Source organism: Notamacropus eugenii, chromosome 3, assembly GCF_028372415.1.
Source record: "Notamacropus eugenii isolate mMacEug1 chromosome 3, mMacEug1.pri_v2, whole genome shotgun sequence".
In the NCBI taxonomy this organism is placed as follows: Eukaryota; Metazoa; Chordata; class Mammalia; order Diprotodontia; family Macropodidae; genus Notamacropus; species Notamacropus eugenii.
Genome location: NC_092874.1, coordinates 379,064,374 through 379,090,699, shown reverse-complemented (window position 1 = coordinate 379,090,699; position 26,326 = coordinate 379,064,374). Strand labels below are relative to the sequence as shown.

The window sequence follows — 26,326 nt, the reverse complement described above, 5'->3', positions numbered from 1 at the left end:
AGTATGTGATAAATTCTGTACATTGCTTTCAAATCTGTCCTCTTTGTCCTTGTTCTTTCTAAACTTTCTGTTCTGTCATGTCATTTTTTAAAAATGTTACAATGGCCCTTTTTGGGGGGGAGGGGGAGGCATAACTATTGCTACCTTTCCTCCAATAAAAAAAAAAAGGGAAAAAAAAAAAACCTGACAAATAAGCAAAGTCAAGCAAACAAATCTACACAGTAGCCATGTCCAGAAATATATGTGTCTGTATCTTGAGTTCATCACCTCTCTGTCAGGAGAAGGGGTAACAAAGGGCCTCAGGAGACATGATTGTTCATGGCATTGGTCAGAGTTTTCATATCTTTCAAAATCGATTTTTCTCTATAGAATTGCTACCTTTGTAAAAATTCTTCTTTTGACTCTGCTTATTTTATTATACATCAATTTATACTGATCAGGATTCTCTGAAATAATTTTTTTTTAATTTTTCATTTTTAACACAGTTCATATCACATAAAACAATTCCAACTTTTGGTCAGGTGATACTTCTTTTTAAAGCATATACAATATAGACCACAAAAGAATTTTTTTTTTAAACATTAACCATCCAAGGCTGGGCTGGGCTCTGTTCCCGTCTGGTGCGACAGACCTTTCCCGTCGATCTTTCAGGTCACTCCTGAAATCTCCTCCACTCCATTGTTCTGTGACTTCTGCTGCTCTAGAATTTGTTGAGAGTCCTTCTTTACAGGTGTTTTGCGGGCAGTGGGGGAAGAAATAGTGTATGTTCATTTTTCTACTCTACCATCTTGGCTCCACCCAAAATAGTTTCTTATATAATTTTTATGACAAAATAATATTTCCTTATAGTCATATGCCACAATTTGTTCAGCCATTCCCTAATGGTCTAAGAATCAATCTTAGGTACCCCTTCAGTTCTGGTTATTTGCTTTTCTTTCCTCCCCACCTTCACTCTTGTAATCCACACTGTAGGGTCAACAAGTTTTGTTTTAGTTGTAATTGTTCTTTCCCTGGTATTTTCCTCTCTCTTAACCACTCCCCCATTCCTATTTCTGTCTCAAGTTAAGTGTGATATAGTTCTATACCAAAGTCTGTGTTCAACCATCCTTTGTCCATTTCAGATAAGAATGAGATTCATCAGATGCTTTAAAAAAAAATCTTGATTTTTCAATTCAATGACTCTTAAAGTATCTCTCCATGACCTATTTTTTCAGGTCAGTTATTTTTTCATATCAGATATTTTACAATTCCTTCTGTTTTTTTTTCTCCCCAATCTTTTGATTTTTGACCTAGTTTTTCTTGCTGTCTCATAGTCATTTGGCCATTTTATAATTTACACGGAGTCCATTTCTTGGGTAAGGTTTTCCTTCCAATTCTTTCCTCTAGAGTGTTCATTTCACTTTTTATCTCTTGCTTCATTTCTTCTGTGTATTCATGTAGTCCTTGCAGAAAATGCATCTTTTGACTATTGTGGAATGATTTTCTCTTTTGGGGTTAAGCCCTGCTAGATCTTTGGTTCATTGGACTGGAAACTTGAGGTCCCCCTCTGGTATCTGAGGACAGAGTGCTCAGTGCTTTGGAGGTCTGGGTGCCTAGGCTGTCCTGATCCAGGATAGTCAGCCCTGAGCTTTGGCACTTCCAAAATCCTTGCCCTGGGGCTTTTCCCCACTCTGGGAGCTCTCTGCTTATGGTACTTAGAACTATCCAGGCTACACATATCCTGTCTCAGGTCTCTATGGTGCTTGCTTTGTTAAAAGAGCCCTCTTGCCTTTGGACTTCTGGCTGGTATATTGTGCAGTTCTGGAGTGAAAGAAGTCACATACTTTAGATTTACATTAGATTTCTTGCATTATTCAGTCCAATGTGAATTTTAGGGTTTGGCAAGAAGTCCCCTGCTGCTTTGGAATTTTCTAACATTGGGTCTTCCCTTATATCAGACCTTCTCTCCCCCTCCACCCTGCTCCACCTTTCCAAAGTCAAGGTAAGAAAAAACCATCAATCACCCGAACAGTGCCAAGAGATATATGGAAAGTTTCTTCCATCTGGTGCAGGAGGTCTCCTAAGAGGAAAACAAATCCTGGCCAAAAAAGATAGAATTATATTTTTAGGGGATTTTATTCTTTTTTATTTCCCAATGTCCTACCTAAATCACTTGAGATTATAGGATCCGAGTTGAACTTCACTTTAGGGGTCATTTACTCCAACATTTTCCTTTTGAAAAGGAAGAAACTGGGTCCCAAAGAGTGGCTTACCCAACAAAGTTAGGATTTGTGACCAGGTAGTGCTCTGACTTGTGAGAGAGTATGTTTTTCCCACTTAGAGGCTACTGTCAGCCTGCTGTACTCACCTGACCGTCAGCCTTTCTTTGACTCTTGCTTAAAGTTTTATTTTTTAAGACAGAAACAAAATGAACATAAATTCAAATTAGAGTGTGATATTTTAGCATTAGAATTCTTTGCTTTGTTGAAAATTTTGCCATGGGGTACCTGACAAGCTTCTTTTACTGTATTCTTGATTTATGTGAGGTTTTTTTTCCTAGAATCTCTCTATGCGATGAAGTGAGGTCCACAGGAGTTCACTGGCCTAGGAGTTAGACCAGTAGTTATATCATTAGCTCCTTGAGGGCAGGGACTCTCTTTTACCTCTTTTTGTACCCTCCCCACTCCCCCTCACCCCCCCCCCCCGCCACACACACACACACACACACACACACACACACACACACACACACACACACACACACACACGATGTGCTCAGTGTGTAACTTGATAAATGTTGACTGACTGACTGATTGACCTACTACTAGCTCACCTGCGCTCTCTGGGCCTCAGTTTCTGCATTTGCTTACCAAACAAAGGAAGGATAAACAACTTCAGTAGTTCAGTTCACAGGAATATTGGGGAAATGAATGAGTTCACATGTGCAGAAATACTTTGGAGGGAAGGAACACACACACTCTCTAAAGCCATTCTATTGGCGGTGGCATTATTTCTTTCCTTTTCATTCAATGCCATTGAACTTCAGCCATTCCGGATCGCCTGGGAAAAGAGTCAGCTTGTTTACAAGAACTGAATTAGCAGGAAGTTGAATTTATGAATGAAAATACCCGAGTGCTGGGTGCAGTCTGTCAGATTAAAAAACAGAAACATCATTCCTGACCTTAAAATTCTCTCAGAGATAATCTCCTCTTGGACAGAGGTTCCTAACCTTCTTTGTGTATCATGGATTCCTTTGGTTAGAATAGGAAAGCCCATAGATCCCTCAGAATAACATTTTAAAATACACAGGATTACAAAGGAAACCAATTATATCAGTTATCAAAATATTTCTTTTATGTTTTTAAATTTATTTTTAAATATTTTCCAATTACATGTAAAAAATGTTACAATCATTTGTTAAAATTTTGAGTTCTGAATTCCCTCCCTACACATGAAGTCATATCAAAATATTTCTTTTTTAAAAAGACCCCAGGTTAAGAATCCTTGCTCTGGGATCTTTTCCGGGACAATATGATGTATAGGCAGTTAATATGTTTATAGCAACATCTTCCCTGCATTAGCTGTTTGACTAGAGGCAAAGGGAGGCTCAGCCCTTTGAGGTGAATGAGTATAAGTCAAGTGTGATCTCTGGTGGCAGAGTTGGGGGTAAGGGGAGGGAGGGAGAGGAGAATGGGAGAAAAAAATGTTGCTTGTAGAGAGATTAACTTTAAAAACACCAGCAGCAAACAGCTTTAATAATGTTGATTGCTTAACTCTCCAGCATTTTCTGGAGAAAATTGTCATGATTTATCAGTTCCCTTCCACAAACCTCATACCCTCTCCCTTTACCCCAGGTTCTTGAAGTAGCTATGATCGTCCAAGGAAAAACCCAGCCTGGATCTTCTCCCCTCTCCTCTTGTGTTTTTCCAGACCTTTTCCTAAGAGATTAGTCATCTCTTAGTACAGGAATTGGCTGATGAAAGAGATAAGGAGACCCTTGCTGACTGCCAGGCTGTCTCCCTCTGTGCCTTAGCCTTTGGCAGTGCTGGCTTTGAGGAGGTTACCTTGTCTGAGTCGGTGGTGACGTATGCCCCAAATTGATTCTAAAAGAGACCCTTGTCAGACAGTGACACAATTGGACAGCTTGGATTTCTCCTGTACCTTTCCTCCAAGAAGCTCAGTTTCTTATCTGTTGTGCCTGAATGTCATAGGTTGAAGTCAGTCCATTTTGCAGATGGGGGAAGACTGAGGGCCAGAGAGACGAGGAAAATAGATTAGGGTTAGGGTTAGAGTTGGGGTGCATGGGGAAAGTGGGGTGAAATGAAATTTCTGTTTTCTGCCTCTCAGTCTCGATTTGTAACTAACTGATCAGTGAACGGTGTCCAAACTTTTTGTTTTTAAGTTTTATTTTATTCCGAATTTACTAAATAAAACGGACATTTCTAAGACACGGTAGAACAGAAAAAGGAGATGGCAAATGAACCTGTGAGTCTCTAGCTTGCTTTTCTTTTAGATATATGATAAATTCAACATGTAGGTTTGACATCTTACTTGTTTATGATTCTTTTTGGCCTCCTTCCTTTTCTGTTCCTTTTTTCAGTGACCTTTTTTCTTTTTTTTTTTGTTTTGTTACCCTCTCCCTATATCCCTCTCTCTAATCCCTACCCCAAACCTCCCAGCAGAAAACAAAAAAAACCAAAATTCTTTTAATCAAAATCCATAGTCAAGCAAATGTTATCATCCTCACTTTACAGGTGAGGAAAACTGAGCCTCAGAGAGTTGCCCAAGGTGACCCAACCAGTTTAAGTGTCAGAGCTGGGATCTGAGCCCAGGTCTCTCCTGATTTCAAGTCCAGCATGCTTCCAATTGCTCTACTTTGCACATTGAAAGGAATAAGTGTCTAAGAGGTAAGAGTGAGCAGCAGCGGCAGAATTTGCAGAGGTGGGTGAGGAATGAGGGGATAAAAGTCACTGGATTTAGCATTTTTGAGACCATTGATATCCTAGGGGGGAGAGCATTTGCAGTAGCCTGGTAATTGCTGAAAGGTGATGAAAAATAAAAATGGGTGTGGGGGGGAAGGAGGCAGGAAGGATAAGCAGCTCTTTCTAGGAACATGGCAGCAAAGGGGAAGGGAGAGTTAGGATGATATCCTGTTGGAACGTCAGAATCAAGTGGAGTATTTTTAAAGGATGGAAATATTGGGCAATAGGGCAGCTCGGTGACGCCATAGTGCACAGTGCTGAGCCTACAGTCAGGAAGAATGAGTTCAAATCTAGCCTCCGACACTTACTAAGTATGTGACCCTGGGCAAATGACTTCACCCTGTTTGCCTCAGTTTTCTCCTCTGTAAAATGAGCTGGAGAAGGAAATGGCCAACCACACCAGTATCTTTGCCAAGAAAACCCCAAAAGGAGTCATGAACAGTCAGACATGACTGAAAACAGTTACTGAACAACAAACAGTATGGTCTTAACAATGGAGGCAGCCAATCTACATAATCTCTAAGGTCTTTTCAGTCACTAAAGTTCAGTGATTCTGGATTGGGTTTAGCCATGTGCACAGTGGGAAGGGAGCACAAGTTAGGCTCACTGAATATGGCCCAGGCAGATTCTTCCCCACAGCAGGGAAGCAGGGAAGAGAATATTTTTAAGCAGGGGAAGTCCTGAAGAATGAACTGTGCTATTTTCCTCATTAAATCAGCCAAACTTGTAGAATAATTCTAGAAGAGCCCAAGAGCTGAGACAAGGAAAAGTTTCTGGCAACTGTGCAGCCCCACAACGACAAAGTTCAGAATATTTGCCCTTTCTCTCTTTTTACATGTTGAATTTATTATATATCCAAAAGAAAAGCAAGCTAGAGACTCACAGGTTCATTTACCATCTCGTTTTTCTGTTCTACCGTGTCTGTAGAAATGTCCGTTTTATTTAGTAAATTTGAAATAAAATAAAGCTTAAAAAAAAAGTTTGGACACTGTTCACTGATCAGTTAGTTATGAATCTAGACTGAGAGGCAGAAAACGGGAAAATTTGGACTTGTACCTGGCTGTAGGAGAGGAAGCCAGAAGGATGTGTGTGTGTATATATAGTGTATATGTATTGTCCCCAGAGGCCTGCATGGGTTAGAAAGGTTAATCCTGCCTCCTCTTCAGAGAATGGATCAGAGGAGGAGGGGACAGAAGGGGTAGAGATTTAGAAGGGATCGAGGTGTGGAGGTGGACAGAGCTCAGAACAGCTGGCTTCCGTTTTTGAAATCCAGCCAGGGTTGGGGCCTGCCTGCTGAGGAAGAGGACAGGGAGGTGACAGTTGAGGCTTGAGGACAGAAGAGACTTGACACAAACGCTTTTGGCGAGAGTGATAGCCAGTCAGGGAAGGAGAAAAGATTTCTGTGTAGCAGTGAGGGCCCAAGTGCAAGTCAGATAACCCAAGTTTTGTAGGAGACCAGTGGGACACAACAGTGTCACTAATTTTGAGGCGTTCAGTTGTAATCAGACAGAAGCAGAGAAAGCAATTTAGATATTTTTTGTCCATGTTTTAACAATAAGCATGTATTTAGCTCCTGCTGTGTGCTAGAACCAGGATGAAGTATAGAGTTTGATATGACATGGTACCTGCCTTCCAGGAGTTTACAATCAAGTAGGATAACACACCGCCCCAGAGAGCTGTCACATACGTGACATGCTGCGTTGGACAGCAGAAAACAAAAATGAAATCTGAGGTTAAAGATTTTATCGACTGAGGACAATTGGGAAGGCTTCCTGAAAGAGGTGGCATTTAAGATGAGGTTTAAAGAATGAATAGAGGTGTGGGGGTAGGGAGGCAGGCATTCCAGAAATAAGAAATAGGGTGAACAAAGACAGACCAGAGAGCTTGTGAATGAGCAAACAGAGGAGGGTAATGTGTTGTCTGTATTGGTTGGGGTGTAAAAATGATAAACCACAGGAAAAATAGGATATCATTATATAACTATATGTTAATGTGTTAATATAGTTAATATAGCTTTATTAACATTATTATTAATAATATTAATTAATTAGATTATAATTAATATGTTAATATAAATAATTAATATTACCATATAGCTATGTATTCTATATTTATTATGTGCCATTGTTTGTATTATATATTCTGCTGTACATACTAATGCATGTTATATGTATGTATAATATTATACAGCTTCATGCTAGTAGTTGCCCCATAGTGTTTTAAAGTTTGCAAAGCTTTTTTTTCTCACAACAGCTCTGTAAGGTAGCTCTGGCAGATGTTGTTGTTCTCACTTTACAAATGAGGAAATTAAGGCCCAGAGAGGTGCCTGATGATACACCCAGCATGTGTCAAGGGCTGAGAGTGGAACCTCAGGCTCTGACTTCCAGGTGCAGCCTACTTTCATCCACTCCACATTGCCTGTTAAAGGGGATAATATGAAATAAGTGTGGAAAGGCAGCATTGCATCAGTTTTGTGGAGGGCTTGGAATACCAGCACGATAAGTTTGAACCTTATTCAGTTCACTGGTCTGCTCCAAAGTTTGGGTTACCTCGGGCACCCTTGGGCCCTCACTGCTCCAGATTTCTATGCAGAGGAAATGGAAAGTTCAGGTCTACACATAGCAAAGATTTTTCTGGCCTCTATAAGAAAGATGGATTAGGGGCAACCAGATGGTGCAGTGAGTAGAGCACTGGTCCTGGAGTCAGGTGGACCTGAGTTCAAATTCGGCCTCAAACATTTGACACTTGCTAGCTGTGTGACCTTGGGCAAGTCACTTAATCCCAATTGCCTTGCCTTCCCCCTTCTCAAAGCCAAATAAATAAATAAATAAAGATGGATTAGCAAATTGCTCACTGTCTTGGAAGTAGGGAAGGGAGGGAGGTGGAGAAAATTTAAAACTCAAAAGCTTGTGAAACTGAATGTTGAAAACTAAAAATAAATTAATTTTTTAAAAAAAAGAAAGATGGATTAAAGGGGAGAGAGTAGAGGTGGGAATTATAATAATTAACATTTATAGACTGCTTACTATGAGCCAAGGCTCTGTGCTAAGTGCTTTACAATTATCTCATTTGATTCTCACAACAACCCTGAGAGGTAGGAGCTCTTATCCTCATTATACAGATACGGAAACTGGGATGAGCAGAGCTTAAGTGACTTGCCCAAGGCCATACATTTTGTCACGATAGGATAATAGCTGGGGTGAGGCAGAGGGGTCATGTGGGTCTCTGCTGGGGTGGGAGTGGGGGATTGGGGGAAGGGAAGGGGAAGGTGGGAAGGGAAAAGAAGGGATGGAGGGAGAACAACATTTCGTGAAGAGAGAGATGGGCCAGGGCTGATCAGGGTCCTGAAGAGTATCCAAGGCCAGCCAAGCTGAGAACTATGTAGAGATGAAAACCAAATGAAGGAAGGTTTTGGGGCAGGAACAGCAAGGCTTGTTTATATTGTGCAACCTATTATCCATATACCCACCACTGCTGCCATTTTGGAACTGTGAGTGTTAAAGGGAAAAATGAGATTGTTATCATTTAGGAGAGACAGAGACAGAAAGAGAGCAAGTGCGCACGCGCGTGTGTGTGTGTGTGTGTGTGTGTGATGATCATTTCCTTACTATTTTACTATTTATCCTGATGAAATGTTTTACTTATTCAATGCTGTCTTTTCCCCGAGGACCTTTATTATAGTACACAGCTGAATAGCTAGACCATCATGATTTATTTAGAAGACCCCAGTCTCAAACTGGGTTCAAGCAAATGAGCCAGATAAAGCAAATCACCATCTACAGTTTGAACCCTGATTCATGTGAAGTCATGGATGAGTGAAATACTTGTTACATTCTGGTTCAGGTGGGTCGTAATGAAGGCTTGTACTAGGGGGTGAAGAAGGTATAGTGGGCATTGGAAGGTGGGAATAAATTCTAGAGCTGGAACTGCAGGAATTGGTAACTGCTTGATTGAATATGGTAAGTGAAGGAGAAAAGGTTTGCTATAACCTCCAAAATTACAAATATGAATAAGCCATTGAATGGTGATGCCACCAAGAGAATAGTAAAGTCTAAAGGAAGAACGGGTTTAGGGAGAAAGTTCATGAATTAGCTCAGTTTGGGGCATTGAAATTGAAATGAAACAGGCAGAAAAAGCTGTATAGGAATTACTTAAGGAGGAGGATTTGACAGGCAGTGATAGAGGGAGTTGGTAAGGTTGTGGCTAATGAGGTCAAGGATGGGTATGCTATGGAGATAATGAAGACAAGATGGGAGAGATGGAGACTAGGGATGAGTCAGAGGACTCAAAGGTCACTAATAAGGATAGAGTAGACTTAATGTGAGTGAGAGAATAGGACAGTTTGGATAGAAAGCTGTTGGAGACTCTTATCTCCAGGAGGTCATTGTGGTGTAGGGGATAGTGCTAGACTTAGAGTCACAAAATTCTAGGTTCAAATCCTGTTGTAGGTACTTGCTAACTGTAAGTTGGACTTGTGTTCAAATCTTACCTCTAACACTAACTGACTGTAGGACCACAAACAAATCACTTTATCTCTCTCAGTTTCTAGGCAATTCTCTGGGACCATAAGTTGCCAGCCTACAATTGTTAGAGAGAATTTCCTCCCTTGGGATTTCCTATCCCCATGAAATCACAGGTCTAGCCTTCGTCATATTGCTGTGTTATTTAAGTCAAGTCCTTATGATCTCATTAGCTTTTTGGCTTTTATGTAATAGTCTTGACTCATGTTAAACTTGCTATCTTGAAAAGCCTCCAGTCTTCCCCCCAATTTGAACTACTGCAGTGTTGTTCCTTGTCCAGTCCCAGCTTCCAAACATCTTCCTCTAAGGGCTAGTTCTCCACTTCTTTGGTCTCCACCCACTGCTCCTAGTATCAGTCTGGACTAAGATCTGACCTTGCAAAGGAGTCTGCCTACTTCCTAGAACCAGAAAGGCCACAAGTAGGCAGGACCCCGGCTGAGAATCACGGGGTCATCACCTATCACCAAATCATAGGTTATCCAAGTTGGAAGGGACGTTTCAGGATCATCTAACCTAGTCTTCCCCTGCCTTGAGGAAACGGAGGTACAGAGAATTGAAATGAATTGCCCCTCATCACACACCTTAAAAGTCTAGTTGGGATTAGTTTAACTTGAGCTTAAAAGGGTCAACCAAAACTAGGAAGATGCCAGGAAAGGGAAAAGAGTAGATGGACGCCAAAGACAAATCTGTCTCAATTAATTATTTAGTTCTGTACACCCAGTAAGCATAAGACTTCATGCTAGGAGCTATGGGAAGGTAACACAGTCCACAACACCAATTTATAATCTAGTAAGGGAGAGGATGAGAGCAACATCAGTGTTTGTGCAGTTTTTGTTGACTTGTGTAAGTTGTGTCTGACTCTTTGTGACCTTATTTTAGGTTTTCCTTTGTAGAGATACTAGAGTGGTTTGTCATTTTCTTTTCCAGTTCATTTTACAGATGAGGAAACTGAGGCAAACAGGGTCAAGTGCCCAGGGTCACACCGCTAATAAGTGACTGAGGCAGGATTTGAATTCATGAAGATGAATCTTCCTGATTCCAAGCGCAGTGCACTATCCACTGCACCACCCAGCTGCTTCTAGTAGTGCTTTACAATGGTTATTTCATTTTGATCCTTACAACAACCTGGAGAGGTAAATGCTATTATTATCCCCATGAGGAAACAGAGAGGTTAAGTGACTTACCCAGATCACATAGCCAGTTCTGAGTCAGAGTTAGGACTTGAACACAGGTCTTCCTGGCTTCATGCCCCATCCTCTATCTTTCATACCCCTGTGTGTCTCAGCAATGGGATATTAGGCTGCATTAAAGGCACTGCAGAATATTCCCAATGTGCCCTGCCCTGGGGAGGCTGGAATTTGGAGCATTGTGTTTGGTTCTGGGGCATTGAGAGGCTGAGTCCTAGGCTAGGAAGGAGGGCAACCTGCATGCTGAGAAGACTGGAAACTGCATGGAGGATTGGTTGAAGCAGTTACTTCACTCATCATCAGTTCATATAAGTCTTTACAGGTTTTTCTGAAGTCTGCCTGCTCATCCTTTCTTATGGAACAATATTCCACTGTATTCATATACCACAACTTGTTCAGTCATTCCCTGTTGATGGTCATCCCTTCAGTTTCCTGTTCTTGGCCACCACCAAAGAGCTTGCCTCTTTAAAAGCTTCCATGCTGTTTTGATCTGTAGTTCCTGGACTGTCCTCACATGGCCTTTTTTAAAAGAACTTTGCCACCTGCTGGGATGGCTGAGAGGCAACATGGACCAGTGCTTAAAATATTAGGATGTTATCACTAAGGAGGGAGAGGGACCTTGTGACTGGATATAATAAATCATGAATAGAAGTCTAGAGTGTTTTCCTCAGTCCCATTTCTGCCTAACGACTGAGTTTGCAGCCCCCTTCCCTTAAAGTTTGAGTTTGCTAGGATCTTAAGTATAACTTTCTCCAGCTCTGTTAAATAGGGGGGTTGGGACAGTTCCTTGGAGGAACAAGACCAAAAAGAAGAAGTGTAAAGGATGGAGCCCGCAGCCACATGCTTCCCCAGACTGAAAAGCAGGCAATGTAATGGATGGAAGACTGCCCTGAACTTGAAATTTAACAACAAAATCAAATTCCTGATTTTTTAAAAATGGAATCATTTCATTTGTTTTCAGTGTTCAACAATCACTTCCATATATCTTGGATTTTTTTCCATTCCCTCCTCCCTCATTCTCCCCTCCCTCTCCACTCCCTCTCTGAGCTGGCATACAGTCTTACATAGGTTCTACACGTACATTCCTATTAAATGAATGTTGCGTAGGAGAATTAAAATGAATGAGAGAAACCATAAAGCAGAACAAAGCATAATACAAAAGAAAATCAAATTCCTGATTTTACTTCCAGCCCTGGCACTAACCAGCTTTGTGACCTTAGACAAATTACTTTTCCTGTCTGGGCTTCTACTTCATCTCTAAAGTAAAGAAGCTGAACTAGAGCATGGACTCTTAACCTTTTTTGTATCATGGACCCCGCCTCAGCGTCATGTTTTTTAATGCATAAAATAGATAAGATTACAGAGAAAATTAATTCTTTTGAAATAATTAGGAAACTTAAAAAAAAAAACCCACAAGATTCATGGACCCCTGGTTAAGAACCTCTGGACCTGATGAGCTCTTAAGGGCCCTTCCATTCATTTATTTTTTTTTTTCATTCATTTATTGGGAGGGGGGGAAGGAGGCAATTGGGGTTAAGTGATTTTCCTAGAGTCACAATTTTAGTAATTGTCTGAGGCTGTATTTGAACTTAGGTCCTCCTGACTCCAGAAATGGTGATTAACTGTTAATCTTAACATTAAATACTTTTTGGCTACATGACCCTGGACAGATCACTACCTCTCTCAACCTCAGTTTCCTCATCTCTAAAATGGGGCCAATAATACTTATATTCCCTACCTCACAGGGTTATTGTAAAGAAAGTACTTTATAAGGACTCATGATGAAAAATGCTCTCCACCTCCAGAAAAAGAAAGGATGGAGTCTAAATGCAAAGCATATTTTTTTTCCACTTTTTTCCTTTGGGGGGGATGATCTGTATTTTCTTTTTGTAACATGACCATTATGAAAATATGTTTTGTGTAACTCCACATATATAATCTATATAAAATTGTTTGCCAACTTAGGGAGGGGAAAGGGGGAGAATTTAGAACTTAATATTAAAAAAATGTTAAAAAATTGTTTTTATGTGTAATTGGAAAAAAATATATATTATTCCCCCCAAAAAAGTGCTTTATAAGCCTTACAGCATCTTAGAAATCTGAGGTATTATTATTACATAAGCACAAATAGCTCACCTAGCATCATTAATTGGTTCCACAAAAAATAAGATGTTAGAAAAAATGATATTACAGGCAGCAAGAATTTGATAGAAACAAAGTCATCAGTGGGCATTTGACTTAATGATGTGGCATTGAGTTTTCCCATTTTTCAAGGGAGATTTTTTGATTCTAGTGACTGGGTGGTGGTCCTGGAGTCAGAAGAAACCGAGTTCAAATTCACTTCAATTCAGTTATTAGCTGGGTGACGCTGGGCAAGTCACTTAACCCCAGTTGCCTCTTAAATAAAATGTGATCCTAATGACTGAACAAGGTTACCCTGAAATGGCTGGTCAGGGTAGTGTTACTCGACCGGCAGTGTTGATTGCTACGTGCCAGGCACTGTGTTGGGGAAACAGAGACAATGACAGGAGACAGCGTGTATAAACATGTACCAAATGAAAACAAGATACTTTTCAAGTGGGGAGAGTACACTAAACAGCTGGAGGCTGGTTGGCACTGGATCAAGACAGTCTTCTACAAGGAGGGGCATTTCAGCTGTATTTTGAAGGGAACTAGGGATTCCAAAAGATGGAGGGAAGTGCATTCCAGGTGTAGGGGGACAACCAGTGTAAAAGTATAGAGTCTCTGGAGAGAATATTAGTTATTTGTAAAAGCATAGGTACAGAGTTGGTTCCATGTTAGGCCAGGCTGGGCCAGCATCTAATCATTGAATTGTCAACTCCTAGTTGACCCCATTTGGGGTATCCTTGGCAGAGATACTACAGTGGTTTGCCATTTCCTTCTGCAAGCCCATTTACAGAGGAAGAAACCGAGACAAACAGAATTCAGTGACTTGCCCAGGGTTGTATAGTTAGTAGTGTGTGAGGCCAGATTTGAACTCAGGAGAATGAGTCTTCCTGACTCCAGACTTGGCCCTCTGTGCACTATGGCATCACCTCGTGACCCCAGCTCCTGGTCGCCAACCTCAAAGCTCTGGCGTCTGTGTCTCTCTAGTCAGTGTTCATCCCAGGTAGATGGAAAACTGCCTGCCCTAGGGCTTTAGCCCAGACCCCTCTCAGGGACTGCTCTCCAACAGGTCATTTAAACCCTGTCAGCCTCAATTTCCTCAGCTGTGAGATGGGAATGATAATAATGCACCTGTCTCATTTGTAAGGATTAAATGAGGTAATGTTTGTAAAGCACATAGCACGTGGTTGCCTTGTTCCCTTGCCCTGCTTCATTGTTCCATCTGAACTAAGCAATCGTGTCTCAGCCCTCTGGAATCATCTAGGGCTCAGACTCAAGGTCTCTCAGTGAGGAGAGTCCAGCACCACAGCCCCTAACATCAGCACCGATAAGGAGGCAGGATGCACTTTGCCATGTGCAGGGCATCATCCCAGTGCCTGATCCAGTCTCTTTGCTCTCTCTGCCCTCATCCTTAATGTTTGAGTTTAATGACATGGGGGCAGTAGCACATTCATCTTCCTGAGTTCAAATCTGGCCTCCCATGTTTCCTAGCTGGGTGATCCTGGGCAAGTCACTTCACCCTATTTGTCTCATTTTTCTCATCTGTAAAAATGAGCTGGAGAGGAAAATGACAGTATCTTTGTCAAGAAAATCTCAAATGGAGTCACAAAGGGTCCAACATGACTGAAAAATGACTGAATAGCAATAGTCTGTCATAATAAAACCCCGGAGTCTGAGAGTTCTAGTCAGTAGTATGTCCACTAATCCAATGGCTAGCAAATTCCTGAGGCTTCCTCTGATCCCTGTAATTCAGTCACCATGTGCTGAATCACAAAAAATATCAACCCTCTCCTGTTGTTACCTACTTCATCCTTACACCTCCCTAAGCCATCTGCTCCTTTGCTCACCCCTTCCACTGTGCTCTCTGGAGCTTCCCTTCCTACTAGAACTCCTTTCCTCTATCTTGCATTTTATGGAAACCTGGCTCCCTGTAGGAGACCCTGAATTATTGGCTTCCCTCTCCAGTACAGTTTCTTTTCTCATTCCACCCAACACACTGAGCCTGGAGGATAAAGAAGCAGCAGCCTTCTTGCTCTTCTTTTCCATATCCTGAGTGCCCCTTTGCCATCATCACTCAGCTCTGAGGTTCATTCTATCTCTCTATGTCACCCTGTCCAATTCAACTTTATCCCAGTCAATTTCCTAGGTTCCAGGTTATTTCTTCCTACTGAAAGAAGTTCAGTATCTGCCTCATAATCTTCTGCCTCAATGCTCTAGAACAAGGCTTCTTAAATTTTTTCTACTCGTGACCCCTCTTCACTTCAGAAATTTTTTACATGACCCTAGGTAGAACGTAAGTATACAAATCAAACATTTACTGATCATAAATCATAAAGAAATTTATTTTAAAACAATTCTTTGGTATACATATAATTTTACCATTTATTAAAGATGAAAGCAGATTTGCATACCGGTGAGAGGGATGTACTTGTTTATTTTCATTAAATCTTGGCAGAATATTAGATGCTACAGGATCTAGAGCATCTTCAACATTTTCAGAGTGGATTGATATTTTGATTTTGTAATCGTCAGTGCTGAGAACACCACTCTACATAAATACCTACTACAAAATGGCAGAAGTATATTTAGGGCTATTTCAGAAATTGTTGGAAATCCTGTTCTAATCCCAAGCCGAAATTCATTTAATGATTTTTGTACGTACCGTAAAAACACTGCAATTCATGATATACAGTAGCCTTGAATTTGAGCCGAAGTGTTTCTGGTGGCGTTCACTGGCATTGCGTAGTGTGACAGCATGAGCAGTGCAAAGTTTATGTGTTGTGTGTTCAGAACCAAAGCTGCAGTGAAGTCACGTGATCCAGCACGGGCAAGCGTTGTCAGAAACACCTCGGATTTATTACACATTTGATTTTGAATTAATTTTTGGTCATTGTGCCTTCAGAAACATTTTACTGTTACCAAATTTTTTGGGACTCCCCATATTCAGTTATGTGACCCCCATATGGGGTTGTGACAATGCTGTTCTAGAACTTCAATGTAGTTAGATCTGGATTAGTGTGAATAATAAATCCTCTGAAGCGGTTCCATTATTAGTTTGCACTGCATATTTCCATTGGGCTAGGATTACCACGTTTTACATAATTAAAACTTCAAATAATGGGAATTTAAATTCATAACCCCTTCTGGGGATTTGAACCACTGGAGTGGTTTGCCATTTCCTTCTCCAGCTCATTTTACAGATAAGGAAACTGAGGCAAATGGGGGTAACTCACCAGGGTCACAGAGCTGGTTGTTGTCCTTCATTTTCAAAGGAGACCAAAATGACATAACTGTGTTAGTCAAGTCAGTGTGTCTGACTGTGGCTGATCAGACCAATATAATCTTGGAATGCTCTACCACAGGTTGGACACAAATAGTCCATGTGAACATTTGGGATGGATCTGTGCATCTTGCATTTTTGTTTGGGTTTTTTTGTTGGTTTGGGGTTGTTTTTTTCTTTAGCTACTTCAGTTCTGCTTTACATGCCATGCTGGACAGTCCTGTGTCTTCTCTTCCCTTCCCACCTTCCCTTTCCCTCCCCTTTCCCCCCACTCCCACCTCAGCAGAGACCCCATGATCCCTCCGCCTCACCCCAGCTATTATCCTATCATGACACAATGTATGACCTTGGGCAAGTCACTTAAGCTCTGCTTATCTCAGTTTCCCTATCTGTATAATGAGGATAAGAGCTCCTACCTCTTAAGGTTGTTATGAGATCAAATGAGATAATGTCACACAAACAGTTCCAAAGTTCTTAGTGTCATAGGAAGATGAGTCTTCCTGATTCCAAGCCCAGTGCTCTGTCCACTGTGCTACCTAGCTGCTCACCTATGAAGACAGTGTCTTCCTGCATTAGAATATGAGCTCCTTGAGGGCAAGAATTGTCCTTTCAGCTTGTCTTTATATTCTTAGTGTTTAGCATGATACCCAGCACCCTATAAATGCTTAATAAATGGTTGTTGTTTATTGACTTCAAACAAATACACCAAGAAGTCTAGGGACTTGCTCAGACTCACATGGCTAGTAAAGATTTAGGGTGAGATTTGAATTAGGTCCTCCTGGCTCCATGTTCAATGCACTATCCATCACACCTGTTGTGGTCAACGGGCATCAGGCTCAAATGGAAATGTATCCCCATGGGCTGCAGGTTGACTTGAAAAAGTACAAATTAACATTGTCTTATATTTTTATCTATTTTGTTAAACATTTCCCAGTTATATTTTGACTTTGTTCGCGTCATACTCTGGAGTTTTATGGGCTTGTGAGTTTGACATCCCTTTGTACTTATGGCTTCACTTCCTTTTTAAGAGTCTTAACTGTAGCTGGCCTGATCAGAGAGCTAATATACCCTCATTCTGCTCTCTTTCCCCTCTGCTGTCTCTTCTGATGTCCTTGTTTTGTCCCTGCTTCCTACAGATATGTAAAGGTCCCTCTCCATCCTTTTTTTTAATGAATTGATATTTTTATTCTGAATCTAACACAGTAAATAGAATGGGCATTTGCATCAACATAGTAAAACAGAAAAAGAGGATTGTACCTGAGACTGCAGATCTCCATTATGTACAGCTTGGGATTCCTCCAGTCTTTGCCTTCACTTAACTTTCCACCCCTCAGGATACTGTCCTATGACTATTCACCTTTTTGTAGTCCATACCCTAGACAAAATCTGGTACATTTGTTAACTTCCATTTTCTTATTTCCCTACTTGATTCATCATCCCTTACAACCAGGCTTCCAACCTCACCTGTTGGAACTGTTCTCAGCTAGGTTACCAGTAATATCTTGACTGCTGAGTCCAATGGCCTTTTCTCCGATTCCATCTTATTTAACCTCTCTACAAATTTTGGTTCTGTAATCCAGCCTCTCCTTCTGGATCCTTTCTCCTCCCTGGGCTTCAAACTTCTCTTGGCTTCACCCTCTCTCCTGGTCTTCCTACTGCCTGTCTGACCAGTCCTTCTCCATCTCTTACTGAATCATCATGTATCTTCTACCCACTAACCAGACATGTCTCCCAAGTCTCAATTCTGGACCATCTTCTTCCTTTTCCCTACATTTTCTCTCTTGTTGACATGAACAAGTTTCTCTGGATCTTATTATGATCTAAGCAGATAAAACAGATCTCTATATATGTGTATCTGTGCATACACATATATAGGGAGTGTATGTGTGTGTGTGCATACACCTAGAGCTAGAAAGGAGGTCATATATATGTATATGTGTGTATAGTCAAACAGGCAATCACATCATGAGACTTATGTGAAAACCAGTTTTATTGAGAAATGAACATGCTTGTAGAAGCCAAAGACTTCACAATCCATACAGATGTTTGCACATTTATGTCAGCAAGACAGAGGAAGGATGAGATACCAGGAAGGGGCATGGCATGGAAGGGAAAAGGGTACAGTAAAGATGGGAAAAGGACATAACCCCTCCTGAAAGGGAGGAGCAAGGGGATGGCAAAAGCCACATTTTTTCCCATTGGGAGCTGCTAGACTGTGAAGATAGAATGGTCTGCATATCTACCGCGTCCTGGATGCACCAGCAAATTTTCCAGCCTGCCACAGAATGACTGGCGCCTGTCTTGGCTCCCAAGGACACACAGGGAGTCCAGTTTGGGATGCAAACAACAAATTATGCCCGTTGTGGGGGTGGAGGTTCGTCCTTGGCACATTCAGGGTCTTCTGCATGCTCTGGGTTCAGTGTTTCTGGAAAGTGTGGCAACTCAAAAAGACAAGTTCAGGGGACCTTTTAACAGCCCTTAACTATTTGTATGTATATATGTAAGTAGATAGATAATTATGTACATGGTAGCGAGGTGGTTCATTGGATAGAGGGCAGGTAGCCTGGAGTCAGAAAGATCTGAGTTTAAATCAGGTCTCCAACACTATAAGTAAGTACTGTATAAATTCTGTCATTGGTTCGTATATCTTGGCCTTAATCCTTCTCAGGAATACCATCAAACTGCCTTCATCTCTAGGATTCTCATAAGCGTCTCAAATTCAGCATGTCCAGAATGGAATTCATTATCTTTTCTCCCCATTCCCATCTGTACCTCCCAACCCTGCACCCTGCTCAGACTTATCCCTCATTCATACTTTCTCTTCAGGTCACCACATTCCATGCTTCTAGTGTTCCAGGTTCACAGCCTTGGACTTCTCTATGACTCTTCCCTCTATCTTGATCCCCATAGCTAATTAAATCAAAAGTATTAATTCCACCTCCTTAGTGTCTTTTGAATCTGTCACCACTGCCTTTTCATTTCAATATGGCAGCCTTTCCTATACTTCAAGATGCTAATATTCCCCACCTCATCCTCCATCTCTTCTCCAGGTGAAACATCCCCAGTTCCCTTAATTATCTTCACATGGCAGATGAACCAGATGCCCTTTACTCCTCCGTGTTCTCCTAGGGGGCATAGATTTAGACCTGGAAAAGACCTTGGAGGTCATCTCCTACCACCCTCTTGTTTTACACAGGAGGAAACTAAGATCTGGGGAGGAATAAGGGATTTGTCCAAAGTTACACAAATAATAAGTAAGAAGCAGAATCAATTTATCAGTTCAGGTCCCCTGACTATTGACGTGTTTCTCCATGCTACCTTAAGTCTAGACAATCAACAAAGCAGGAAATTAAGCCGTGATCTGTAGTGCGTGCTTATTTCCAGGGTGTAAATGCTCACACTGAAAATTTAACCATTTGACTTTGGCTGACCTTGAGTTTCTTAAGTCATGTAGCTTTTCCTAGACTTGGTTTTTCTTATCTGTGAAACAGACTTTAAGCTTAGTGCTAATGTAGGTCCCTTGCAGCCCTAAAATCATGATCCTGTAATCTTCTGATTAGGAAAAGAGGATTTGAATTTACAGACTTTAGTTATGAGGGAGAGAAGTTACCTATGTAAAATCAAATTTTAAATATTTCCTTCAAAACTCCCATGATTTTGTCAGTATAGGTATCTTCTCCACCAGTGCAGATGACAATCCCTCTGTAACAGTAAAATGGTTTTCAAGAGTCATACTTGGCAGAAAATCCCTCATCCTCCAACCAACCTGGGGATGAATGGCTCTGTCTGCAGGCCCTCAGGTATGACCTCTAGTCACCCAGCCTGGATTAGAAACCTTTCTGTCCTGGCAGACCCAGCCCAAGTCTGCACTCTGCTGATAGAGCCCTTGAGAGGCTAAAGTCACCTCCATACCACAGTGAGGTTTTTTAGATTAAGATTTGAAATCTATTCAAGGAATTAACTATGTAAGACAAAGAACATTCCTGCAGAACAGCCCTTCCATCTCCCGTAATCATGGATCGGCTTAAAATGAGATTTGTTTTGCAACCCACAATGAAGGCTCTGTGGTCAAGGGTCCTTACCCTGGAGTCTGTCAACTTGTTTGGGTTTTTTTAAATATATTTTTATTTGTTTCATTAAATATTTACCAATTATATTTTTCAAAAATTTAGCATTCATTTTTTTTTAATTTTGAGTTCCAAGGCAAGCAATGTATCAATTATACAATAAGTGTGTATTTGGCTTTTTTTTTAATTTTGGTAACTATACTTCAATAGAATTTGTTTCTTTTGTAAACAGTTTTCATCTTATGCATTTAAAAACCTCATTCTACTGGGCATCATGACCACAGACCTGTAATTCCTGATTCAAGGGACACTGAGACCAGTGGATCTCTTGTGAGCTCAGTGGTCTGGGCCAGGTGGGCATCCCACAACGTTGCGCATTAATTTGTTGAACCCTGAGAAGTAGAGGGCCACCAGCTTGCCTAAGGAGGGTCAAAGTGGTGTAGGTGAGAAATAGAGCTGTAGAGGGTCTAAGCTGTAATGTGGGATCAGGGCAGTGACTCACTTTTAAACCTAGCAGAGTTTTAGAGACCTAATCTTTAAAAAACAAAACAAGACTATAGAACACTGAAAACAAATAAAATAATTATTTTTAAAAAATACTCGAACCCCCCCCCAAAAAAGCTATTCTGAGAAAAGATCCATAGGCTTTCACCAAATTGCCAAGGGTGCCAGGACACATGGTGAATCTATGTTGTTGTACCTGATTTTTGAGGTGGTTTCACTGCAGACTTTCCCTCTGCTCTCCTTTCACCACTAACTCACTCACTCTGGCCAGGTTCTTATTGGAAAGGATTAGACAGAATAGAAGCTCTTTGAAAGCAGACAGTTTCATTTTTGTCAGTGTATCTTCTGCCTGGCAGGTAGTAGACATTTAAATGCTTGTTGCTGGACAGAATATTTCATCCTCTACCAGTATTCTGATCTTCCAAATCTCTTCAGCATTTTTTGGGTTTTCTTTAGCTAGCTGTTGACTTGTTTTTCATGATTTTCTTGCATCACTGTTATTTCTCTTCCCAATTTTTCCTCTACTTCTCTTACTTGATTTTCAGAATCCTTCTTGAGCTCTTCCATGGCCTGAGACCAATTCCTATTTTTCTTGGAGGTTTTGGATGCAGAAGTTTTGGTTTTGTTGTCTTCTTCTCGTTATATGTTTTGATCTTCCTCATCACAGATGATGTAAGAAAATACCTGAAGAGGTATTTTTGAGAAATTGAGAAAGTAAGAATCTATAGTCTGTTTCTTTTCCCCCCCATTTGCTGATTTTCCCAGTCAATTACCTGCCTTTTGAGCTCTTTGCTAAGTGAAGGGCTCCAGAAGCATCTTCCACTTCAGCAGTGGTTGCCGCCACCCTGGGGCTGGGGCTGGACCATGCTCCCCTCTCAGCCAGGTGACAGACCCTTCCCACTAACCTTCAAAGCTGTCTGGTGTTTGTGGGTTGAGAAGTCTGGAAACTGCAGCTGCCACCAGCGATTCAGTCTGCTAAGGCCCGCTCCAGCTCCATCCCTGCTGTTGCAACCCATGCTGAACTGCACTCCACTCCCAGACTGGTGCAATAGACCCTTCCTGTTGACTTTCCAGATTGTCTTAGGCATAAAATTTGCTTCAGTCTGTCATTTTGTGGCTCCTGCTACTCTAGAATTTCTTGAGTCATTTTTTTACATGTTTTTTGAGGGGTTTGGGGGTAGAGCTCTATCAGACTCTGCTTTTGCTCTCGCCTCCCCACCCAAATCTCAAGCTGCTCTCATTGCCCCTACCCTGACTTCCTCCTGACTGGTCTCCTTCCTAGCATCTTTGCTGCCTGATTTCTGTAGTTGTCTTGATGAGCTCCCAGCAAACAGAACCAGCAAATTGATGCCGTATAGTTTGTATTAGCTTTCATACCCCTTAGTTCCAGAGAAAGAATGTATATAAAGAGGTTTGACAATTTTAAAACGTACGAATTTTTAGTAAGCACTGTTACCTTTGTTTTGAGGGGATTTGTTAGTTCTCGGTACAAATGGAGAAAAACTAAGGCACGCTGGGTTGATGTTGGGGCTTGGATATGTACTTTTCGATCCAGTGACCTCCTGGCCGTTCCATGAACAAGCCAATTCATCTCTCAGTTCTGAGTCTTCTCTCTGGCTGTCCCCCATGCCTGGAATACTCCTCCTGCTTTTCTCCCTGGCTACCTTTGTGTACCAGCTAAAATCTCATCTTTTACTGAAAGCCTTCCCTCTGTTACTGATTTCCTGTTTGCTCTGTGTTGCTTGCTTTGTGTCTGTTTGTATGTTGTCTCCCTCACTAGATCCCCCTCCTTGAGGACAGGGACTGTCTTTTGCCTCTTTGTGGATCCCCAGAGCTTAGCACTGTGCCTGGCACAGTTTGTTGTTCAGTCATGTCCATTTCTTTGTGACCATATATGGAGTTTTCTTGGCAATAGTTTACCATTTCTTTCTCCACTGGATTAAGAGAAACAGAGGTTAAGTGACTTGTCAAGGGTCACACAGCTAGTGAGTGTCTCAGGTCTTCCTTACTCCAGGTCCAGTGTTCTCTATCCACTGAGCCACCTAGCTGCCTTCCTGACGGAAGAGTAGCCATATAATAAATGTTGATTGATTAACTCCTGTACATATGATGGTGTTCCCTCCCACTGCAAAGTCAGAGGTTTAGAGTAGGAAAAGGATCTTGGAGATCCTCTAACCTTTTTCATTTCAAATATGAGAAAAGAGAGACCCAGAGAAGTTAAGCAACTTGCCTAATGAAGGTCCCCCAGCTTCTAAGAGGCACAGTGCAGAGAGTGCTGGACCTGCAGTCAGCAAAACCTGAGTTCAAATCGTGCCCCAGACCCTTATTAGCTGTGTGACTGTAGGCAAACTCATGTAGCCTCTGTCTGCCTCAGTTTCCTCAGCTGTAAAATGGAAATAATAATCGCAGCACCTCCCTCTCAAAATTGATGCGAGGACCAAATTTGTGGAGAACTTTGCAAATCTGTATAAATGCCAGCTAAGGACCTGAGCTTGGATTGGAATTGAGGGCTTTTGGCCCCAGTGTTTTTTCTACCCTACCACACACACTCCCTTTCATACTTACATTTACCAACTCCCTCCCTCCGTCCTGTCTTTCTTCCCACCCCCCCCAGCCCCCCCCCCGCCTCAAAAAAAAAAATCTCCATTTGTCTTAGTTCTTCTGTCTGGGAAGGATGGAATGACTTGGGAAAGACTCCCCATTCTCTCAGGAAGCTTGTTTCTCCACCAGAGCGTTGTATGGTGTATCTTGTTTCCCTCCCCAACAGCCCATAACAATGTAATCTAGTTTTCACTTCTATTTTTCTCATGTACTTTAAGATGTACCCCACCATCCCTCCCGCCTGGGATGTACCATCTCCTTCACAAAGGCGCTTTGTCAGAGAAGACACAGAGTGTTTTCTGATCTCTCTACATCATATGTACTGTATTAAACCAGTCAAGGAGCAAGATCACCCTCTGCTAGCCCCTTCATGTACCATTTGGCATCACCCTACCGTCTCAGATGGATGCTGCCCCATTGGAAGGGCTCAGTGACCCCATAGAGAGCTATTGCCTTCCCAATGAGGGGAGATAATGACTTTCTTCCAGAGTGTTTTGTTTTAGTTTAATTATCATGGAAATACCTCCTTGAGTATTGGTGGAACCATTATCTGGGAACTTGAAGTGCTTCTCGCACAAGCAGCCTCTCCCTTGTGCTCGTGCAGGCTGGGGAGGTAGGCTGGAGAGGGTGGAAGACAGTCTGTGGGTTTGTCAAGGAGACAGCTGGGGCTGCACAGTTTAATAGATTGCCTAAGATGAAGATGAAAACCTAGGTCTTCTCCACCTGTTCCCCATCATTGACACAATTCCAGGAATCTTCCTTGCTTTAGATTGGGTTCTACCCTCTCAAGTTGTTAGTGCTCCCACCTCTAACCTACAACTAATCTGGCTGAGCCCCAAAGGTACTAAAGTAGCCTCCTTGTGGGTCAGGAACTGGGTCATTGTACCCCAGGAATAACATGGTGTATAGCTGGTTTAGTAGGTGCTTAATAAATGCTTGTCAAGCGATTGTCTGTTGAGACCATGACCTCAACCTCATGCCACAATGAAGACTTGGATTAAAGGAGTTGAAGAATCTAGGGCCCTAAAAATTTAGGGATGTCATAGAAGGAAGGAAGGAAGGAGGGAGGGAGGGAGAGAGGGAAGAAAGAGGTAAAGGAGGGGGAAAGAAAGGGAGAGGAAAAGGAACATTGGTTCAGACACTTAGCAAAAAAAAAACACACTTTGTATTAGCTTTACATGTATTTCCTATTACCTATGTATGTGTTGTTTCATCCCAATAGAATGTACCATCTCCTTCCCACCAGGGCAGGGACTATTCTGGTTTTTTTGTCTTTGTATCCCCAGTACCAGACCCATAGCAGGTGTTTAATGCTTGTTGAATAAATTTCTGTGGTTGAGCCTCACTGCATGGCACAGTGGGAAAGAATGCTGGATTGGAGTTAGAGTACATTGGTTCGGATCCTGGCTGGTATTGGGCAAAGCACTGTAGAAATACCCCCATCCAGCCCTGTGTAGTTCTGAGCATGGTGCAAGGGGGGTGGGTGGGTGGGTGTGTGTGTGTGTGTGTGTGTGTGTGTGTGTGTGTGTGTGTGTACTCCTTTGGATTTTAAAATCTCTGTTGTCACATGTGGCTAGGGGAAGTTGACCCACTCCATTGATATCTGTCTCTTTCTGTCTCTCTCCAGGTTGTCACGACCGGGCGGTCCTGCTCTACGAGTATGTAGGGAAGAGGATTGTGGATCTACAGCACACAGAAGTCCCCGATGCCTATCGAGGGAGGGGAATAGCCAAACATTTAGCTAAGGTACCACCAACTCTACCTTTCAGACTTCCCTGGGGGCTGATACTGGTGAGGTGGTTTTTTTGGGAGGGGAGAATTTGGAGATGGCTCAGGAGAGGAGACGATAGAATCTCAAGATGTTGGAGATCAAGGAAACCACCAAGGAAGTCAAGATCATCTCCCTTGTTTTACAGATGAGGAAACTGAGCGCTGGAGGAATAAAGTGATTTGCTAGAACAGGAATTCAAACCCTGATTTTTTTTTTCCTAAGCTCAGAGCTCTTGGTGATCTGACTTGTTTTTCCATGCTAGGTTTCACCTCACAAGTTTCCTTTGTTACTCAGAACTTCTCTGGTTTTTTTCTTTTCTTTTTTTTTTTTTTACATTATTTTTTAATGTTTAACAATCACTGCCATACAATTGAGATTTTATCCCCCCCACACCTACCCCCCACTACCCCCCTCCCTCCCCACGACTGCATACAATTCTGTATAGGTTCTACATATACTTTCCTATTGCGTACATTTTCACTATAGTCATGCTATGTAGACGAACTAAAATAAATGGAAGAAATCATATAACAAATCAAAACATGATACACAAACACATACACATACACATACATGATCTGCTACATTCTGCGAATGACTTCCATATTTCTTTCTCTGAGTGTGGAAGGCATTTTGCCTTGAGAACCACCTTTGGGATTTTTTTTTTTTTAAGAAGTTCTTGCGTTATTACGAAATTCCAAGTCTACCAGAAAAAACTCTCGCACACTGTGGTCGTTGCTGTGCACAAAGTTCTCCTGGTTCTGCTCCTTTCACTCAGCATCAGGTCATATAAGTCCTTCCAGGCCTGTCTGAAGTCTTCTTGTTCATCATTTCTTATGGCACAATAGTACTCCATTACATTCATATACCATAATTTATTCAGCCATTCCCCAATTGATGGACATCCCCTTGACTTCCAGTTTTTGGCAACTACAAAGAGTGCTGCTATAAATATTTTTATACATGTGGGACCCTTTCCCATTTTTATGATCTCTTGGGGATACAGTCCTAGTAGCGATATTGCTGGGTCAAAAGGTATGCTCATTTTTGTAGCCCTTTGGGCATAGTTCCAAATTGCCCTCCAGAATGGTTGTATGCACTCGCAGCTCCACCAACAATGAATTAGTGTTCCAACTCTCCCACATCCTCTCCAGCATTTATCATTTTCTTGTTCTGTCATGTTTGCCAATCTTATAGGTGTGATGTGGTACCTCAGAGTTGTTTTGATTTGCATCTCTCTAATCAACAGTGATTTAGAGCATTTTTTCATATGATTATAGATATCTTTAATTTCTTCTTCTGAAAATT

At 41.7% G+C, this 26,326-nt stretch overlaps 1 protein-coding gene across 2 annotated transcripts in view; it reads left to right on the top strand.

Moving 5' to 3' along the window:
- The window catches only part of NATD1 (N-acetyltransferase domain containing 1), a 57,730-nt gene that overhangs the window by 17,748 nt on the left and 13,656 nt on the right, over positions 1–26,326 (top strand). For both annotated transcript variants that reach the window (XM_072597616.1, XM_072597615.1), the window contains exon 2: positions 24,875–24,993. In XM_072597616.1, the coding sequence (XP_072453717.1) occupies positions 24,875–24,993 (119 nt within the window). The remainder of the gene's footprint in view (positions 1–24,874; positions 24,994–26,326) is intronic.